The sequence below is a fragment of the Chiloscyllium plagiosum genome, unplaced genomic scaffold (assembly GCF_037043375.1).
Source record: "Chiloscyllium plagiosum isolate Xiang-an unplaced genomic scaffold, Cpla_swu_hap1 HiC_scaffold_10, whole genome shotgun sequence".
Classification (NCBI taxonomy): Eukaryota; Metazoa; Chordata; class Chondrichthyes; order Orectolobiformes; family Hemiscylliidae; genus Chiloscyllium; species Chiloscyllium plagiosum.
The window spans coordinates 51880791-51903426 of NW_028270148.1; the positions used below are offsets into that span (position 1 = coordinate 51880791).

A 22636-nucleotide genomic window follows, 5' to 3' on the forward strand; every position below is an offset into this window, starting at 1 on the left:
GAGCTCAGTGTGGACCGAAACGCTGTGATCCTCTGCAGTTTAGCCTGTCAAAGTATACCTTTTCAGCTGCTTTTAGATATGTCTCAAGCAAGCATTGCTGCTCACACATTTGCTGTTTCTTACTGGCTGAATAGGAAACAGCTAACCCCCTAGCATAGGCTTTAGCACTTTTTTAGAGAATGGATGGATTACTGGCAGAGCCTGAATTAAATGTCTAAAAAAGCCTTGAACTCAGTCGAAAAGAATTCAGTAAAAGTACTATCCTCGAGGATGAAGGAGTCCAGTTGCCAATGCCTCAAACCTACCATAGTATCCTTACTCTTGACCATTAGATCCACTGGGGTGTGATCAGAAATAGTGATAATGCCAATTGTACATAACACCACCATTCTTTCTAACTAGAATGGCCACCTCTTTACTCTTTGTATTGAAAGATGAGAAATAAACTTGGTCATTACCATTCTGTTGTAGTTTCAAATGCTCTGCATCATCTAGGTGTTTCTTGCAATAAGGCAACATCCACCCTCTTCCTTTTAAGACTGGAAAGTACCTTCCTCTTGACCAGCGAGTGACTCCCCTCAATGTTCCTGGTGCACCACTTGAACACATCCTCAGCCATAACCTTCTAGAGCACCATTTAGACTCCAGAGAGGGAGTATTTGAACTACAAATCACTGAACTTCAATGCAAGAAAATCCATAAAACCCAAAAACTACATAAACTAAAATAACTACAGCCAACAAAGCTACAAAATTTACAAAAACTATATATACCAAAAACAAACAAACAAAAAAAATCGCCAAAGGCACCGATTCAAGGAATTTACCCCATTTACAGGGGACACCTACACACCCCACAACCCTACTAATCATCCCAACCATCCTCTCAACTCTTACCAGCTAGGGTCATACCACATGCACTGGCAACCTGGTAGAAAAAAAAACAAAAACAAGACTAGTACCATAAACAAGTAAGTTAAAAATAAAAATGTTACCCATCCCTTGGTATAGCTTAGCTTAGAGATTAAAAGGTAAATACTCTATCCATCCAGAGCACAATTTAACGCAACTTATTACCAACAGAAAGGAGACTCCACTAAGTCCTCTTTAAAGGAGGACAAACCTGAACAGCTCCATCCTATTCATATTCGATCGCCTTATTTAAGTCAGCATGTCCACAAAGTTCCTTGCTTTCGCTGGCGAGTCAAATAAATGTACAGATCCATTATGATTGATCCGAAGCACTGCTGGATATCTTAAAGAGTACTGGATCCCAAGCTCTCTCAATCTCTTCTTGACACCATCGTAGGACTTCCTTTTCCGGATCACCGCCGCCAAAAAGTCCTGAAAGAACGTGACCCTTGAGCGCCCACACACCAAAGCCCTTGGATACCTCCCCTGTGCTCTGGAAGCTTCCATGACTTTCTGCTTGTCTTTATAATGACGGAACCTGACCAGGACAGGGCGGGTGCGCTGGTCCATACTTGGCTTTGGTGCTGTGACCTGGTGGGCTCTCTCAACCTTTATACTTCCCTTTTCAGCCTTCAAACTAAGGAATTCCGGGAACCACTTCTCAAAGAACTCTACCGGTCGCTCACCTTCCATCCCCCCCAGTGTGCCAACAACATGAAGGTTCTTTCTTCTGCCCCCGTTTGAGATCATCCACCTGATCCAACAAGCTACGGACCGGTGTTTCCAGGGCTTTAATCCAGCTTTTGGAGGAGTCAGTCTCTGCCTCTACTCCTGTGGCCCAGCACTCGAGTTCATCGGTCCTTTTCCCCCAGGTCTTGCAGCATAGCAGACACTGCAGCCAGTTTCTCATTGAGGTTTTTTCCCATCAGTCTGCTTCCCCAGGACCTCGCAGACTTGGCCAGTTCCTCAAACAGGAGCTGGTGAGTAAGCAAGCCTGCTGCTCAGTGGGCTAGGCCATAGCCCAGGCCCCAGGCGAGCTTCCTCCTTTCTTCAGCATTCTCTTCTGCATAAAAACAAAGGTAAATAACCTTTTTCAGGTGCTCTAGCTCTTTTACTGTGTTTTTACTCACAGTAATGTGGATGGGACGGGTTCCGGCTCTGTCCTGTCGATGTCGCGGCGCGGAGCCCAGCAAACACGATCCTATCAGGACGCTGCCATCTTGAATCCCAACCACCACCACCATCGCCACCCCCCCGCCTCGATTATTCTTAACTCTGACAGCTCTCTGTGGTAAAGAATTCCACAGATACACTACCCTCGTAAGGAATTCCTCATCTTAGTCTTAAATAAGACTATGCCATCTGATCCTCAACTCTCCTACAAGGGGAAAACAATCTTTCTGCATCACTGTGTGTTTCAATGAGGTTTCCCTCATTCTTCTCAACTTCAAATGTGTGTAGGCCCAGTCTACCCAACCTCACTTCATATGAAACTTCCCTCGGTCATCTCTGGAATGGAGGAACATTCTCTGGCCTGTCTCCAAAGTCAGTATATCTTTCCATAAATAAAGGGATCAAAATTGTTTACAGTATTTTATTTGCAGTCTAACTAGGACCTTATATAAGTTTAGCAAGACTTTCTTATTTTTATACCTCGCTTCCTTTGAAATAAAGGCTTATATTTTATTTGCCACCCATATTACTCATTAAACTTGGATGCTAGCTTTTTGTAATGCATGCGTGTGGGCCCACAAATCCCTTTGTGCTGCAGTCTTTCCCCAATTAAACAATATTCAGCTCCTCTATTCTGTCCAACAAAATGAATAACCTCACATTTCCCCACATTATATTGAATCTGCGCAAGTTTTCCCCTTCACTCATGTAACCTGTCTATATCCACCTCTAGATGCGGTCTCATTCTCACTACTGGCCTTCCCACCTATTTGCCTCTTCTACAAATCTGGTTATGGTATATACACTTCCCTCATCCATGTTACTAACACAGACTGTAAATAATTGTGGTTCCAGCACTGAGCCCTGTAGCATTTGACTTGCCACAGATCGCCATCCTGAAAATGCTACCACTTACCCAAACTCTGTCCTTTACGAGTTAATCAATATAGTAAGACCCCACCCAGTATCATAGGTTCTCGTCTTATTACGTAGCATCATGTGTGATATGTTATTGAATGTCTTTTGGAAATCCAAACATCTTATGTCTACTGTTTCCCCTTTATCAATCCTATTTATTGCCTCCTCAAAGAATTTAAATAAATTGGTCAGGCATGTTTGGCCCCTCATGATGCAATGCTGACTCTGCTTGACTATATTTTGGACTTCTAAATACTACAGTATTACAACCATCATATTAGATTCTAACATTTTCCAAATGACATAATAATTCTTTGCAATCCAACCTGAGATTAGCAAGTACTGGGGACCCCTTCTTGACAGTTCTCAGTTAAGGGATGGCAAGACTGAGGGCTCCCAGAGGAAAACTGGGAAAGCCCAAGATGGAAACATACTTGATGCTTCTGGCACCCAAGAGATTCAAAGGGAGATAAGACTTTTAAAGTTACATTGATCATTTTGGCTGGTCAGCTCCTCCTCTCATATTTCTGTTTCGAGGTAACACTGAGCACAAACATTCACTTCCTGAATGTTTATTGCAGTGTCTGTAGCACATTTTTGTTCTGCAACTTTTGAATCTTAAGTAGACCTTGCATGCTTTTAACAAGCACTCCAGAACCAGAATTACTGCTGGAATTACAGCGGCTGAGAGCAGGCAGATTAGAAGTGACAGGTTAAAGTCAAGGCCATAACATCAGTGTGTTATTGACAGTAAATTGGACAGACATCATGAAACACCTTGCCTCAGGTGTTCAGCTTATCAGCAGCAAAAGGGCTTTCAGAACAATGCATTACCAAATGCTTTGGGCACAAGGTAACACTATATGGTTAAAGGCTTTTTTGTCCCATCTAATAGACCAATTTAGGATATATTAGTTAATGTGGAATTTCAGCTGTACATTAATTCAGTTCATTCATACCGCTTTGCTCAGAAAGTGCCAAGTCAGGTGCCCACTGTTTACCATTATCAGAATTCACTACTGATTTTTAACAAAGCCGTTTTAATTATAATACTTCTCATTTCTTTCTGGATATGTGGTGAGAAGACACCATTTAATAAACATCAACTCAGGATTCTGACTGAATTCTCCATGAATATATTAATTCACCAGCACAGTGCTTGCTTACAGCAGTACATTTTGATATTTTGTGCTGAAGTCGCTTGAAGTGCAATAAGAAACCCCAGAAGTTAAGATCACATGGAGGCTCCAGAAAACTCCAGAAATTCTCAGGCGTGAATGAGTTAAGAAAGACAGATTCAGTATTAAAGTGAATTTGCCAGTGGGTGTATTATATAAATGTAAGTTTGAGAACGAGCCAAAAAAATTCAATGTCAACTCAGAAAGAGGAAGACTGTTGTTGAAGTAAAACATTTCGTGATTATCAGCATGGTGAGACAGCTTCCGTTTTCATATGAAGGAGTTCCACCTGTCCTTTAAGAAAAATATTTTCATGCAACGGAAGAAACTACACACTTCCCAATAAGATATTGATACTTCCCCAAAAGTGATGAAAGCAAATGAGTTAAGAGACTAAGAGAGATTTTTATTACTTATTATGTTCAACGTTGCCTAATTCAAATAAGAGGAAGAATAGCTATTCATTTCAGAGAAACAACGTACCATTGTTCTTTAAAAAAAAAGGTGTCCAAGAATATTTTCTCCTTCACAGCAACTTCTTACCACCTTAAATAAACTGTCAAATTCGACTAACTAATCCTATTTCTAAATGAAAAAAAAACTATTGCAGAGCTATTAATTACAATTTTGTCTTATTTATATATATTTTATTTAAATAATGATTGTTGATAACATTAGAAAGAATGGGTTTCTGTCATAACTTAATCCCCCCCAATCATAGAGAAATGAACTAAAATATTGGTTACAATGGTTATTAATCTCAGTTCTAAGCAATTGTAACTTCAGCTGTGAATGTTATAGGTAAAGTCTTCTGTGCAATGAAGAACATTAAGATGAAGAAAACAAAGTGGAACAATATTATCAATTGACTTAAGATAAATTACTATTTTTGCTGCTCTGATGTAAAGTCTACTGAATCACATACAGATGAGGAAGGCCATTTGGCCCATCTTAATTCATCCACAATGATGCCCAGGAGTCTGACATTCCATAATACTTTTCTTCAATAATTCGAGGATTCACAGCTAGCCTCCTTTGCTCAGGTAACTATTCCAGGTATTGATCACGCCGTGAGGAAAACCTTCTGACAAACAATCCCAAAGTTACTTTTTACTTGTGTTGTTCAGTGTTCCTTGTCCGACATCTACAGTTTAAATTAACCCTTTCTATACCATTTACTATATCATATACTTTTCCCTTCTTAAATACCTCATTGAGTAATAAAGTAAATTGCATTCATAAAGTGCCTTCAAGGTAATAAAACATTCAAAGATGCTTCACAGTTGCCATATCATTGGACATGATCATAATATCATTGGCCGAGTGATCCAGGGGACCAGACAGCATGGTGGCTCAGAGGTTAGCACCGGGTTCAATTCCAGCCTCCATATGTCTATGTGGGGTTCCTCTGGGTGCTCTGGCCTCCTCCCAGTTCAAAGTTATGCAGGTTAGGTGGATTAGCCATGGGAAATGCAGGGTCACAGGGACAGGGCCAGGGATGGGTTGGCTCTGGGTGGAATGCTCTTTGGAATGTTGGTACAGATTCAACGGGCCAAATGACTTGCTTCCACGCTGTAGGGATTCTATGAACTATTGCTCTGGGGACATGGGCTCAAATTCCCCTAGGGCAGCTGATGGAATTAAATTCAGTTAAAATCTCGAATTAAAGGTGGTTGTAGTAACAATGAACATGGCATTACCAATTGCCTTAAAAATCCATTTCAAGGTTGTGGTGCTGGAAAAGCACAACAGGTCAGGCAGCCTCTGAGGAGCAGGAGAATCAACGGTTTCGGCAAAAGCCCTTCATCAGGCTTATGCTTGAAATGTCGATTCTCCTGCTCCTCGGATGCTGCCTGACCTGCTGTGCTTTTTCCAGCACCATACTCTCGACTCTGATCTCCAGCATCTGCAGTCCTCAGTTGCTCCTAGTAAAAGTCCATCCGCTTCACTAAATCTGCTGTTTCTACCAGTCTAGCCTACACGCGACTCTCGACACACAGTAACGTGGTTGACTCTTCAATGGCCTAACAAGCCAGTCAATTCAAGGTCAATTATGACCAGATGATAAAAGGATGCCTTTGTCAGTGATGCCCATTTCTCATGAAAGAATAAAGAAAATAAAAATGGACACTGAGCTACATAAACAATACTAGATAAGATGGCCAAATGCACTATCAAAGAGAAACTCCTTTAAGAAGTAAGGATCTTAAAATGAGTTAAGAAAACCCAAAAGATTTTGGGAGGAAATTCCAGAGCCTAAGGCCCTGGCACTTGAGGCATGGTCACCAATGGTGAAGCAGTTAAAAAAGGGCAAACTCTGGAGGCCTATGTTAAAGCTGTACAAATACCTGAAGATTGTAGGGCCAGATACTGGTCGAGAGGGGTGAAACCGCAAAGGAATTTGACAGGGATGAAAATTTTAAACCAAGGTATTGCTTAATCCAATATTGATCAGTGCTCAGGGAGCTAGGTAAACTGAACTGGTGTGAATTAAGATATTGGCAGCAGGTTTGGATGAGCTGAATTTTATAAAAAGGGTAAAATGTGAAAGGCTAGCCAGGAGTGCATTGAAATAGCCAGGTATTACCAAACAAAAATGAAGGTTTCAACAGCACATGAGCTAAGGTGAGGTGAAGAGTCAAGGGTCGAGTGGTGCTAGAAAAGTACAGCAGGCCAGGCAGCATCTGCGGAGCAGGAAAATCAATGTTTTGGGCAAAAGCCCTTCATCAGGTAGTCCTGAAGAAGGACTTTTGCCCGAAACGTCTATTTTCCTGTTCCTCGGATGCTGCCTGGCCTGCTGTGCTGTTCCAGCACTACTCTAATCTAGACTCTAATGTCCAGCATCTGCGGGTCCCATTACGCCTGAAGTGAGGTGAAGTCCAGTAATGCTACAGCAGTTGAAATAGGTTTTAGTAATGATGTCAGAGAACATGGTCAGAAGCTCAACCTGGAGCCGAATAAGGCACTTGGAAGAAACAAGACGACAGCAAGGGAGCATTTGAAGGATTTCAATGTCCACTCTATAAGCAGCTTTGTCGCTCTATAACTGGTACCTGCAACACCAAACCGCCAGCTGTTGGCAAGAGAACCAATGCAATGAATTTCATCCTCACCAGTCTACCTGTTGCAGATGTATATCTACAACTATATTAGTAGGAGTGACCAATGTAATGACCTAGTCAAGAGAAAATTCCCTCAGAGGGAACCCTCCATTGTATTGTGTAACATTACTGCCACATTAAATAAAATAAATTCAGATCAGATCTAGCAGCTCAAATCTGGTCATTCCCACATAGAGTAGGCTGTCAGAGACAGGTGGACTTCAACCTAGACTTTTGTTTTGCCGATCTTGTGACACTACCACTGTGCCACAAACTCCAAACGGTAACCTGGCATACCACCTCACCCCACCATTACCATCAATGGAAGTGTGTGCCAGAATTCAGCTAGAAGCACCTAAAGGATGATGCACTTCAGCCTCCTCCCAGGGCCCTCAACATCCCAGAAGCCCAGTAGCTACAACAGCAGGTCAGAGACTACAAATCCAGCAGTGTGTTAATCACCTCCTGAAACCCTGAAGCCTGTCCGACACCTACAAGACACAAGTCAGGAGTGCGATGGGATACTCCCCACTTGTCTGGATAAGTGCAACTCCAACCACATTCAAGAAGCTTGATACCATCCAGGATAAAGCAGCCAGCATGACTGGCACCACATCCACTCCCTCCACCACTGACACTCAATAGCAACAATGTGTACATTCTAGAAGATGCGCTGCAGAAATTCACCAAGGATCCTTTCACATACATGACCACTTACATCTAGAAGGACAAGGGCAGCAGATACATGGAAACATCGCCACCACCAGCTGCAAAATTCTCTTCTCAGTAATTCATTATCTTAACTTGGAAATATATCCCTGTTTCTTCACTGTCATTGGATCAAATTCCTCTAACTCCCTCCCCATGACACTAGTGATTCAAGGCTGTTCACCATCAACTTTTCAAGGACAGCGAGGTATGGACGATAAATGCTGGTCCAGGTGGTGACACACATCCTATGTAGGATAAAAAATAATCTTCATCTAATTCATTCACTGAACATACTAAATACAGAGGAACCTCTATTATCCGGCATTCAATTATCCGAATTTCGGTTTATCCGGCAAAATCGTAGGGTCCCAATGCTCGGCTAAACTAAGTTATCTGGCATTCGATTAACCAAATGAAGTACTCCCCGCCCGTGTCCTTTGGATAATCGAGGTTCCTCTGTATAACAAAGGTTGTAGGTCTGGACAAAATCATGCTGTTGCTGCTGTGAAGACTTGTGCTCCAGAACTAGCTACGCCAAGCTTACTCAATACAACTACAACACAGCCTTGAAACTTACTCAAAGTGGAAAACTGCCCAGGTACATCTTTCGGGAATCAAGGGTTATGGTGAGAGGATGGCTCAGTATAGACAAAGCAGAAAATCAACTGTTATCAGATCGAGGGTTTGTAGGGTCAACTCCTTCTATTTCCTAGGCTCTTATATAATGTTCTGTCTACGAAAAAAGGGCAAATGCAATCCAGACAATTACTGTCACATAATCCACTCTTAATCAATGTAATATTAGAGGACAACAATAGGAAACAGGCCCCTCTGTTTCTAAACAGGAAGAAACTAATCCTGAGGTTTGGGAAATCAAAATTTGGAAATCTAGGTACACTGAAGCTGATTGCTATAATGTGAATTGTCCTTGCTTTGTTTAATGTGTTCTATACAAATTAATGTCTTTTGTTTTATTCAAACTAAAAAGTTAAATTTTGTGGCACAGGTCTATTGGTTAAAACAAACAAGGGTATTCAGGTTTCTCTGCTCCATAACAATTGAGAAGAGGGCTGAATCACAGAGGGGAGGTGAAAGTACTTGTCCTCGACATCAAAGCAATATTTGACTGAATGAAGCATTAAGCAGCCTTAGCAAAATGAAGTTAAATCAGAATCAGGGTAAACTCTCCAATGTCTGGAGTCACAAGGAAGGTGGTTATGGTTATTGTAAACCAATCAGCACAGCCCGAGAACATCACTGCAGGAGTCTCTCAGGGCATCACCCTAGACCGAACCATACAGTCACAGAGTCAGATGTACAGCATGGAAACAGACCCTTCGGTCCAACCCGTCCATGCTGACCAGATATCCCAACCCAATCTAGTCCCACCTGCCAGCACCCGGCCCATATCCCTCCAAACTCTTCCTATTCATATACCCATCCAAATGCCTCTTAAATGTTGCAATTGTACCAGCCTCCACCACATCCTCTGGCAGCTCATTCCATACACGTACCACCCTCTGCGTGAAAAAGTTGCCCCTTAGGTCTCTTTTATATCTTTCCCCTCTCACCCTAAACCTATGTCCTCCAGTTCTGGTCTCCCCGACCCCAGGGAAAAAAACTGTCTATTTATCCTAACCATGCTCCTCAATTTTATAAATCTCTACAAAGTCGCCCCTCAGCCTCTGATGCTCCAGGGAAAACAGCCTCAGCCTAGTCAACCTCTCCCTATAGCTCAAATCCTCAAACTCTGGCAACATCCTTGTAAATCTTTTCTGAACCTTTTCAAGTTTCACATCTTTCCGATAGGAAGGAGACCAGAATTGCACAATATTCCAACAGTGGCCGAACCAATGTCCTGTACAGCCACATCATGACCTCCCAATACCTGTACTCAATACTCTGACCAATAAAGGAAAGCATACCAAACACCTTCTTCACTATCCTAGCTAGCTGCAACTCCACTTTCAATGAGCTAGCACCCTGTACTCCAAGATCTCTCTGTTCAGCAACACTCTCTAGGACCTTACCACTAAGTGCATAAGTCTTACTAAGATTTGTTTTCCCAAAAAGCAGCATCGCACATTTATTAAAATTAAACTCTTTCTGCCACTTCTCAGCCCACGGGACCATCTGATCAAGATCCCATTATAATCTGAGGTAACTGTCTTGCCTGTCCAATACACCTCCAATTTTGGTGTCATCTGCAAACTTACTAACTATACCTCTTATACTCACATCCAAATCATTTATAAATGATGAAAAGTAGTGAACCCAGCACTGAACCTTGTGGCACTCCACCGGTCACAGGCCTCCAGTCTGAAAAACAACCCTCCACCACCATCCTCTGTCTTCTACCTTTGAGCCACTTCTGTATCCAAATGGCTAGTTCTCCCTGTATTCCATGAGATCTAACCTTGCTAAGCAGTCTCCCATGGGGAATCTTGTTGAACGCCTTACTGAAGTCCATATAGATCACATCTACTGCTCTGCCCTCATCAATCCTCTTTGTCACTTTTTCAAAAACCTCAATCACATTCATGAGTGAATGTTTTCCCACACACAAAGCCATGTTGACTATCCCTAATTAGTCCTTGCCTTTCCAAATATATGTACATCTTGTCCCTCAAGATTCCCTCCAACAACTTGCCCATTACCAACACCAATCTTTAATTACTTTATCAATATTCTTCCCTCAATCATCAAATTATAAATGGGGATGTTTACCAATGGCTGAAGAGAATTCTATTTCACTCTTCTGGTAATGAAGTAATTTATGTTCATGTGCAGCAAGCCCTGGTCGACATTCCACCTTGAGCTCAGAAGTTGCCAGTGAATACATTAGTGCCAGACAATGAATACTGCCAAGGTGATGAGATCTATCTACACACCCACCTCACCCTGAATTAACATTTAACAATATTATTACACAATCCTGCATTATCAACATCCTAGTGTCATTACTGACCAGAAGCATACATCCTGCATTTACAAGAGCAAGTCAAAGACTGGGTATTCTGTAATGAGGACCCCATCTCCTGACCCCCAAAGCCTGTCAACATCTTCAAAGCACAATTCAAAAATTCAACATCATGAGCAAAAAGCAGTCCAAATGACTGGCACCCTGACCACCACAGGCACCCAATGGTTTCAATGCGTGCCATTTATAAGGTGCATCAAAGCAGCCTGCCAAGGCTATCTGACATCAAAACTCACAACCTTTACCATCCAGAAACTCAGGCAGCAGACGCATGGGAATACAATCATCTGAAGCTCCCACAGTTCTTGAAATATATTGTTGTACCTTGATCATCATCCAAGTCAAAATCCGGAATCTCGTTATCCCACAATATTGTGGGAATACCTCACCACATGGAATGCAGTGATACAAGATGTCAGCTCATCACCACGTTCTTATGGGCAATTAGTGATGGTCCTGCTAGCCCGTGGACAATGAATGGATTAAAATTAAACTCTTCTGAGACAGGTTAGAGAATATTTTAATGAAAATCTAAATATTCCCCTTCGCTAGATCCTCTTTACAACTTTGAAAAAGTTAACATTTGTTAAACATGATTTCCTTTTTACAAATCCATGTTGACTCTGTCCAATCATATGATGATTTTCTAGATGCCCTGTTACCAGCTCTGGATGTGAAAGCTGCGGTTTTCAGTGATTAAAAATTCACTGCTGATGAGAAAACAGACTGCTGATCAGCAGCTTCCTTCCAGCTTTGAATCCCAACATGGAAGGTCTCCAACATGCTGCTGGCATGGGACAAAGAATGAAGATTTCTCTTAATTCAAAAGGCTACTACATATTCAAAGCCGGTTGCTACTTCTTCGCTCTCTCACCTTCCCCCAGCTACTACAACCAAATAACAATCCCTTTCAATTTACTTCCTTTCTAATATCTTTCAGAACCCCAAACATAAAACTGCTATTGCAAAAAATTGATTTTCTAACATATTGCTTTTTCCAGACAGAGTTTCATGAGTATCTTGGATTCTCAACAGCCCGACACCTGTACGATGCAAAATGGTCTACACCCACATCACAGCAGTGCTCTCACTGACACGAGTTAATGCACCTTGCTCCTTCCTTTGCACTAGAGCTCTCAAAGCCTGAAACATCTGTCCACCAAAAATCTGCCTCAAACCAGACAGATGAGGTGGGACCAAAACTCATTCCATTCTCCGTAACTAATACTGCTCCATTTTCAGACACAAACATGGCAATTACAAGGCCAATACTGGCTCTAACATTTTCAAATGCAGTGTAAGTGGAGAATTTAGGTAAACAAAACCGATTTGATCAAAATGTGGTGGTGCTACATGGATAGCTGTACAAATTGGATCAGTCTCCATTTTGAAGAGAGGAAAGCAGCCATTTATTCTTATTGGTCGAACTGCAAGCTAAAGAATGGAGGCCTCTGAGAAGAGAACATGTTCCCAACACAGGGATATCAGAAAGGGAACAATACGACTCTCAGGGTTTCACCTTTGATCATTATTAAGTGACTTGAATCTCGATTGCTGTATGACAATGATCCCACAACACTAGCTTTTCAATGTGTGACAAGCCACAGTTGCTGTTGCTTGTGACGGAGTCATTAATACTGCAATTCTGAGTTGTTTTTAAAAAAGGTGTCTTCGCTGATTTAAGTGAAATGATTCTCCTGCTATTTGCCATTTTTAATGCTGGCAGAGTGGTCAGCCTGCACTGTTAATTCTACTGACTCTCTAACCCATCTCTTTTCCCAGGTAGTTGACTAATTGTGATCTGCTTGTCACTGCATTTAATCTAAAAGTAAACTGGATAACTGGGGTTGTGGGGGGAGGGGGGGAGGGGGGGAAAGAGGGGAGCTAACATCTGGTAAACCCTTTTAATATAAATTCAACCCTATCTTCTAAATGAGAGAAGTGTTATATTACCTTTTTTAAAATCATGGTACACCATAGCTAAATGTTGCCTGTTCAAAGAAATAAATCCACAAAACAAATGGATTTACAAATAAAGCACATTGAGCAACTGAACAGCACCTCACCATAAGATGCTAATTATGAGGATTGATGCCTTTGAATTAATCAAAGTATTCGCATCTTTTACAATAATTCACATCTGGTGATTTTTGTTGCGTGAATATGGGTCATTGTCAAATTATTAATAGTACAGACTACAGGACTAAAGGGTACAAGGTCACCTTAAACACAGAATGTGCTGTCATCTGAATAGTAGTCATTTAATGGGGGAGGTGCAGTTAACATATTTAGAAACTTCACATAAGATAGTATCAGGCTGCATACATGGTCTTACAAATATTCGGCTTTTATTCTCTGCCTTACTTCCCCTGTCCAGATATTTGTATCTCTGCATATAACAGCGTTGAAAAAAAAATTCATGACATAAATCTGCAAGATGGATGTGAACATGATTCCTTAGAATTGCTATGGATCTGGATTTCAGCACTTGTTGGGAGTTTTAAAAAAAATAAACCAGAACTAATACAACATTCCCATTTGGACAAGAAATGAGCCTTCTGCATTTAAGTATTTAATCCCAAGTCAATCTGTAACTTCTTTAGTCCAGTCAATCATTTACTTGAAGGCTATTGTGCTTGCAGTTCTTTTCAAAGGACACCATTTGTATGCCTTGCTGCTAAGGATTTCATCAGCAGTGCATGACATCTCCTGCAGGTCAGTTGCTTATATTACAGTTCTTTCCATAGAAGTATGCTGACTCTAATTCATGTTAACATACTGTCACGTTTGGCAACAAGACCCTATTTAGCTGTCCTCACCAATTATCAGAAAATATTCCTCAAAATCAATCAGTTTCAATCCACCTGTGCGCACAGATGAAAATGGAGACTCCAGAAAAATCAATACTGCTGACAAATTTCAGACCAGTTTAAATGAATGGCACAAAATAAATGTAGAACATGCAAATTAAACAAAATACTGAATAAATCTGAATAATAGTCCAATTAGCCAGTAAGTTAATACAACCCAAATTAACTTGTCAGTATCGCAAATCCTGAATTACTATATAATGCCTGGCCAATGGCAACATTTTGGGGATTAGCATTAACCAAAAACTGAACTGGACTAGCCACATAAACTCAGTGGCTACAACAGCTGGTCAGAGGCTAGGAATACTGCAGGGAGTAATTCACCTCCTGACTCTCCAGTACCTGTCCACACCTACAAGGCTCAAGTAAAGAATAAAATTGAATGCTTCACAACTACCTGAATGGATGGAGCTCTAACAAAATTCAAGCAGCTCGACACCACCCAGGACAAACCAGCCCACTTGAATAGCATCACATGTATCGCTGAGGTTCAGTGGCAGCAATCTGAACAGCAGTAACAGACCTAGGGCCCTCAGATAGCACCTTCTAAACCTGTGACGTTCACCAGCTAGAAGGACAACAGCAATAGGTACATGGGAACATCACCACCTGCAGGTTCACTATCCTGACGTGGATATAGACTGCCATTCCCGCAGAGCTACTGGGTTAAACTTCTGGAACTTCCTTTTCCGAACAGCAATATGGATGTCCCTAAACACCTAGGACTCCAGTGGTTCAAGAAGGCAGGTCAATACCACCTTCCTCATGGCAGTTAGGAATCGCTAACCACCAGCATTCCATGGATGAACAAAAACAAAAGGACTGCTTTTGATGGTCTTCCAATAGCTGGAGCAAACAAAAGTCTTGTTACCTTACAGCATAAAAGTAGCCAAGTGAGGAGAGTATTTTTAGGCAGAGGATTAAGTGATAATCAATTAGAACAGAATAAATGGAAATGTAATCAACAAAATAATGTAACTGATCCAGTAACTAAAATGTTGCCTGAAACACTAAAGCACGAGAGACAGAGTTTCCGACAGCTCTGGGATACTGACATGAGGAAGGGGGAAATCACACACAGTGGTGACTTTCTCTGAACAGACTCTTTTGTGATCCAAAGGTAGCTCACAGTGTGGGTGAGGATAGCAAGAGGCCTCTCACATCTGGGAGGGAGCACAATAGGAAGCATGTTAGCATGAGAGACACTGCTCTTCCAGGTAAGTGAGGGAGAAGATGTCTCGAGATGAAGAGATGCTCTCTCCAACTGTGTAAGCTCTTCAATAAAAACTGAATCAGAAGCCAGGCCCTCAATGCAGAAAGGGAGCCTGAGCTTGCAACTGTTCCTAAAACCCTGGACCAGGAACCTACTACCTCAAGAACGATGGGCAGTCTCTCAACAATGTGCCTTAAGTTGCTCAGTGAGCCACGTGAGACTTGGAAGCAGTGGCTGACTTTGGAAGTAATAAAATAAAAGGGCACATTTCTAAAAAGGGGTTCTGCAAGCAGAGTGTGCCCCAACGTTTTTGTGCACAAATCATTCACAGAACAGCTGGAGAAAGAGGTTAAAATGACATGTGCAAAGTGGCAAGGGGCGTGCATGTGTGCGTTTTTGGGTAGGGTGGAGACAGAGGAGGAGAAGGAGACAGAGACAGCAAGCAGGAGAATGGACACTGTGGGCAGGTGGCAGGGAGAGAGGTGTGTGCATGTGGATCTGTGTGGGTGCAGCAGGCAGACAGGAGAAACACAGTGAACAGGGGAAAGGGAGGTGGCTGGGCTGAAGCAGCATCCAGAGGGGACAGAGGCAGCAAGTAGTGGAATAGAAACAGCTAGCTGGGGAGATATTGAGCTGAAGGTTGGAAGCAGCAAAGACGGATGTCAGTAATTAATTAGGAGTTTGTAAGAGGACATTTAGGCCAGACAACATCTAAGCTAATGATTTTACACAATTAAAGGAAGGTCTATCCCAAAGACATTCAACATATTAAAAAACACAAGTGTGTTTTTAGGGAGTTTGAGAAGAGTTTTGGTTTCCTAGCCCCGATCTCCAAATCAGAGTCGAGTTTCTCCAGCAAACTGTTTCAGATTTCCAGCAAATGCGGTCTTTGGCCTTTATTCCCCAAATAATAAAGGAAGTTTATCACTTGCAAACATTGCTACAAAGTATTTGTTCAGTGTTCCCACCAATGTTTTTATTGTCGACTAACTCACCATCCTCTCAAGCATCACTTCAGTTCATATTTGTTTTTACAAGGTTATTTGTGTGTTCTGAGACTCTTTCCTCCTTATCCTCTGCTTAACCCATTTCTAATGTTCTTTTATTATCCCAAAGGTTCCACATGTCTGTATTCAAACTAAAATGAAATTAAAACATCCTAAAATCTGTGAATTAGATTCCACCTTTCTCATTCACACCTTAATTATAAATTGAAAATAATTGAAGCATTGAGGCCATTTTGCTTTTGGATGAATGTAGAGACGGGGACAATATGGAAATCAGCCACCCATGGCATCTCAAGTTAGCAGAAAATCAGAAATGACAAATAATAAGTGACTGATTCAACATTTTACACCATAACTCAAAGTCAAAATCACTCTAGTTATTACATTCAAAATACTTAGAACAAGATAGTGACCAACTGACTAGCCATTGAACTTAAAGTGGTGTCAAATCCAAACCAAACACATGAAATCACAATCACTAATCTCTCAGGTAATCCTCTCCATGATTCCAGCTGAGAAAGATCCTGTCACACTCCCCTCGTGCACCTCTTCACCCAAAGCAAACTGCTTCCCAATCACCTGATGAGCAATTCTTGACCAAATGTTCCAATAAATAATCTTATTTCCTATTCTTATCTATACACTGGTTTCTAATCCACTGCCATTTACCTGCAATGCTGTAGTTCATTGAAAATATACTCAATTTCCCATGCAAAGCAATTCCCAAAATCAACCCCATCGCACCCAACAGATAACTTTAGATTTTTTTTTTTAAATTCAGTCCTGAGACATGAGCGCCACTGGCTGGCCACTATTTATTGTATGTCCCCAGTTGCTCTTAAGGTAGTGGTTAGCTGCCTTGAACCACTACAGCCCACGTGCTGTAGGTTGATCTAAAATGCCTTATGGAAGGAATTCCAGTGACAGGGAGGGAACAGCGATATATTTCCAAGTCAAGATGGTGAGTGGCTTGAAGGGGAACTTGAAAGGGGTGGTGTTCATGTCATTCAGAATAATGGCATCATTAAGCACTAGAGGCTATTACTGTGGGTGAATTCACATGCGGCTTCAGACAGGAAATGAAACTAATTAATTATAGGATAAAACGCCCACACACTTAATTGGAAGTAAGCAACAGCAAAAGATATCAACTACTCTTGTCCTTCTAGATGGAAGTAATCATGGTTTTGGAAGTTGCTGAATAAGAATTTTTGGTGAATTTCTGCAGTACATCTTGCAGATAGTACACTCTGCTGCTACTGAGCATCGGCAGTGGAGGGAGTGGATGCTTATGGGTGTAGCGCCAATAAAGCAGACTGCTTTGTCCTGGATGGCATCAAGCTTCTTACATGTTGTTGGAGGCAAGTGGGGAGTATTTCCTCACACACCTGACTTGTGCCTTGTAGATGATGGACAGACTTTGGGGAGTCAGAATGTGAGCTACTCGCCACAGTATTCCTAGCCTCTGACCTGCTCTTGCAGCCTCTGTGTTTATGCGGAAAGTCCAGTTGATTTTCTGGTCAACACAGTAACCACCAGGATGTTGATAGAGTGGGATTCAGTGATGGGAACACCAGTGAATGTCAAATCTGGCCATCTGCTTTTCTGGTGAAATTTGCATTGTTTGGGCCTAAGTGTACATAACGAATTGATCAAGTTTCTGGTCAGTGACAGAGATCTCCATTAGCTCCTGAAAATGATTCATGAAAAATGAGTGTTCTGATCTTTTGTTTCCTTGACTTACCTGTAACTTAATTTTAAGTACAAATACAGTTTTATTCCTCCAAATGCAAATCCTTTTCAGAGAACCTGAGAGTACTCAAAGTTTTCTTCAAATTCTAAAATCACAACTTAATACAAAATTTACATAAGAAGCAAATGGTTTGGGGGAAATAATACATTCTAACCATGTCACAGTTTTAATTGCAAAGAAATGTTTTGCATACCAATGAACTGCACACATAAAGAAAGGTATGTGGGCTGCATAATAGACAGAAGAGAAGGCTTACAGAGTACTTTATATGCAACTAAGTGTTCTAACCTGGGGCGCAGTACATTTTCTCTATGGCACTGCTGTCACAGGAATCGTCTACCTCACTCCATCTGCTAAAATACGTCAGTTGAATGTGTCCTAAAAACAAAATGACATGAGAAATCAAAACAATTTTTTCCTACATTTTCTGTAGAAGTGAACTGTAATTATTCTTTTGTAGCTAAAAAACAGTATCATTAAGAATAATGGCATCATTAAGCACTAGAGGCTATTACTGTGGGTGAATTCACTGCACTGGAAATGCGGCTTCAGACAGGAAATGAAGATATTAATTATAGGATAAAACGCCCACACACTTAATTGGAAGCAAGTAAGCAACAGCAAAAGATATCAGGAAAAAAAAAATGCATTTGCTAAAGTTCCTGACCTTTGTCATTCAGCAAGATGTTGTTTGGGTTCAAATCATGGCATATGATTCCTTCTTGATGAAGTGCATTGAGGGCTACAGCTATCTCTGCTGCCCAACGCTGAATGGAGCTCTCTGGAATATGAGCATTGGAAGCTTGCACAAAACTTTCTTCCAGCTCTTTAAACAAATGTGAGACTAACTTGTCTCCATCTGTTTTTGTGGCAGTGTGGCTTTCTCCCACTGCCTTTTCACTTGTGCCTTCAGAATGTGGAACACTGTCTTGGTCTCCGCCTTTGTAGATTTGCTCCTCTTGTGAAATACCTTTTTCATTTGTATGTTTTTCTTGCATAGTTAGGGAAACCTTCTTGTGACCAGAATAAATTGAACTCTCTTCACCTGAATCTCTAACGCAAGGGCTGACATAGCCATGTAGTTGAGGAATATGGCTCAGATCCCTATGAACGGTTGCCAAGTCTGAGGTGTCACCAGATGCAACAGTCCGACACGAAGGCATATTTTCAGCATGGGTAATGGCAAACAAGGAATTAAGTTCTTTTTCCTCAACACACAGGCTGGCATTGATTTGCATGCACGGGCTTTCTTCCTCTCTATTCTGAGGAGGTTGTAATTGTTGTGATGAGGTACGTTCTACACTTGCATCATAAGAGCCAGCTTCTTTTGGTAAAATTTGTCCCTGTGTTCCTTGTGAATTCACACAATCATCAATATTGTAATTAATTTGTAAAACGTCCGGCTTTTCATAGAGTCTATTCTCTGTATTATCAATGTTGGTCACACTGCATTTATCTGAAGAAAGAAATCCAACTTCCTCACCTTCCTCGAAAGAACCTGGTAAGTTCACTAATAGATCAGGCCTACCCTCCTCACAACTGCTGGTCTCTCCATCTGCTGCATCTTGAAAGGAGATGATTGGTACAGAATCACTGGAGGATCCTCTGCTGCAGGTCTCTGGGGCTAAAAGACTAGCTGAATCCAGTTTAGATTCAATCATATCAAAACTGCTCTTATCATCAACAACTTCAGGCACCAGATGCAAAATTGGCATTGATTCTGTTTTTCCATTTTGGAAATTTTCTGCTAGGTCCAGGCTTAGAAGTTCATTTGCACTATCTTTGCTATCGATTCTGAAAAATTCCATTGGGCTATTTTTGGACAGATTTAGAGACTCGGAGGTTTTCGTTGGGCTAAAGTCATCAGTGTTGATGTCCTCTGTGAAGAACCGAAGCTCTTGGCTTGTAGTAGGAGAACAAAGACTATCATTACTAAGAAGGGAATGTGACCTTGGGGTCACACCCATGTTCGTGGGTACATTTTCACTAATTGTCGAAAAGGTTTCAGAAGTTAGACTGTCAGGTTCTTCTTTCTCCTGTTCATATTCATGGCACAAAGTAAGATAGCTACTGGTACATTCTTCAACGACTTCAGAGTCTGATGATGGCAATCCCAATAATTCAGTAGAATTGTCCTTTGTATCTTCATCCGGGGCACTGCTATCATCCTGTGAGCTTGACGTCAGGTTACTCTTCCAAGGGAGGCTCTGCAGCATATTTCCAAGGTCACTCCCCAATGAGCCCACACTGCTGCTCATGCCTTCAGTGCTTGACTGGTCGCCAGTGAAAATATTATGTACAGTGACTGATTTGGGGCCATGTCTGTCCACGTCACAAGATTCAAAACTTTCCTCTGATTTTTTCTGGAGGAATTTACTTAGATACGACCACAGCTTCCCTCCTAAATTCACACATACAAAAAAAAATTAGTAAAAATGTTTTAAGAAATACTTCAGACAACTTATTTAATAGGTTTCTTTTTGATTCACTAAGCTTCAATGAGTAAGCTACCAACTTATTCATACCATTAAACAAAATATAAATTTAATCCCGCATTAATGATCTTAAACATATCATGTGGAATAATCTAGGCTGTAACAGTCATAATGTTTACCACTGGAGAGAAGGCCAGTTCACAGGCCTTCTGAATCAAATCATTTACAAGTAGTATGCTGGGAAATCCTGCAGCTGCACACATAATTGTACATTTTAGTGGATTAGGGTGATAAGTTCTTCTCTTGCTGGACTTTTATCAACTTTCTCAACAAAGGGACAACATCACAAGTAACGTTTAACATATAATTTTGGATAAACCTAATTCTGTCAAGATACAATCTGAATATTTCAATAATTACCATTGAAATGTTTTTGCAATAATGCACAAGGATCTTAGAATGGACAGGTGCCACTTGGCCCATCGGTGTCTGTGCTGGCCACCTGAAGAAGCAATTCATGAGGTGACACCATGCCCACCCAACTCTCCTTTCCATAGTAGCCAGCAAATTTAATTCTTTTAGAGGATGTGTTGTGTCCACTGCAATCTATTGAAGGAGATTCTCAGTAACATTTCAAAGAATCCACGATGTATCTTTATGCAAATTTAAATCATTTATATATGAAATACAAGTGCAAGCAATCTGCTTACTTTAATTCTGTTAATGTATCTAAAATATTTTGTTCTATAAAGCCTATTATTATCTGCTTCGCTAAGGTACTAAAATCATATGAGCATCTGCACAAGTAGTGGCAGCCCACATGAACGTCTAGGGGCTATTATCATGTTCAATTGATTGTGTTTACTGTGCCAGATTGGAATGCAGGTACAAACTGGCAGCCTTTACTTAATACTCCTCTAAGTGCTTGAATTGTAATGATTTAATTACTACTTTAAACCCAAGTGTGCATCACAGTTTCCAGCATATCAAACAGTGCCTTTATTACAAGGTTTTGCTAAAACTAAAAGATGTCATTCCAAATGTCCAGGTCCTCATGAGCAGAGTGCTTATAATATTTGGTAGTTTTATCACAGGAGACACCAGTTTCCATTTTTTTTAAGCTTTCAGTTATTCCTTCGAAGCCTGTCTCTACATTCCTTTTGAAGAGCAGCTTGTATGAGGCAAGACAAACATTTTACTGCAGATCATTCAAGATCTCCTCCGCCAGACAATAACTAAAGAAAATGGACTGGATTCTATTGGAAAAGTAATAGCTTATTAATGATGCCCACCATTATTAACGCACAAATCAACTGATGGACTCAGGGGATTAAGAGGTACAGCAAATCTCCAGAATTTGCTAATTAATTACATCACTCCACTGTTTGCTTTACACAAACAGTATCTTACAAATTTAAAAAAAGGATATCGAGTGTAAGATTTGCAAATTAAATACTTACAGAATTTGCTACAGAAAGTGAAGTCTAACAATTAAGAATAAGCATCTATTTAACAAGTGGTCGTTATTAATGTAACCAATCAACCTCTGGCTCAAAATCTGAACAATTTAAATATTCAAGTATCAGTTCTTCAGGCAGCAAATTGTTCAGTATTTTAGAATGGCTTTTTTTAAAAAATATTTCCTTACTCCTCTTCTCTCTGTCTCCTTTCTCTTTACCTTAATCAAATCTGTTTCCGACCTCTTTATTTCTCTTCCTGTACCCAAGTTGATTCTAATTTGCTGTCCTTCTCCAACGTATCCTTTTCAGTCTTTCAATCAAAATTAGATTTTGGATTGGATCCATTGTCAATCCTGCCAATCAATGAGGTCTTGGCTGACTCCCTTACCTTTGTCACTCCATTATCAACTCGCACTTGCAACGAGTTACTTTGCACAACATTTTTAAACTGCAAGATTCTGAAAAAAAGGATTTGTAATGAACAGGGTCACCTTGAGTAGGCCTACTCCAGCAAATTGCAGGCTCCAAATGCTCCGTTATACAAGCTAATGCTATCGCTAACACTAACATTAATCTCCCTCCAGTACAGAGAGGATGTTACCATGAATTGTGTTGTCTAACACATTTGAACGCAACAGACTAGAAAAGTAACATTCAGCTCTGGAGTATTTTAGTAATTGAACGTTGAATGAGAGTAGAATTCGAATCTGCATTTTGTGAATGGTGTTTTGTTACTCTACCAACAGAGTTGCAAATTGTTGAACTCACAGTTTTATTGAGTAATATGGCCAGAGAATGAGAAATAGCACTGCAGAAACATCTTGTAGACACTTCTGTCAAGTGGATATTGATCAATATACTTCGGTATTTGAGGACATCTACATAACCTAAAAATCAGATCATTAATTGCAAAGCAATAAAGTTTA

At 40.8% G+C, this 22636-nt stretch overlaps 1 protein-coding gene across 2 annotated transcripts in view; it reads right to left on the minus strand.

Moving 5' to 3' along the window:
* The window catches only part of rps6kc1 (ribosomal protein S6 kinase B1), a 169113-nt gene that overhangs the window by 10638 nt on the left and 135839 nt on the right, over positions 1 to 22636 (minus strand). For both annotated transcript variants that reach the window (XM_043695845.2, XM_043695846.2), the window contains 2 exons: positions 18483 to 20216; positions 18104 to 18193 (listed from right to left, as the gene is read on the minus strand). In XM_043695845.2, the coding sequence (XP_043551780.2) occupies positions 18104 to 18193; positions 18483 to 20216 (1824 nt within the window). The remainder of the gene's footprint in view (positions 1 to 18103; positions 18194 to 18482; positions 20217 to 22636) is intronic.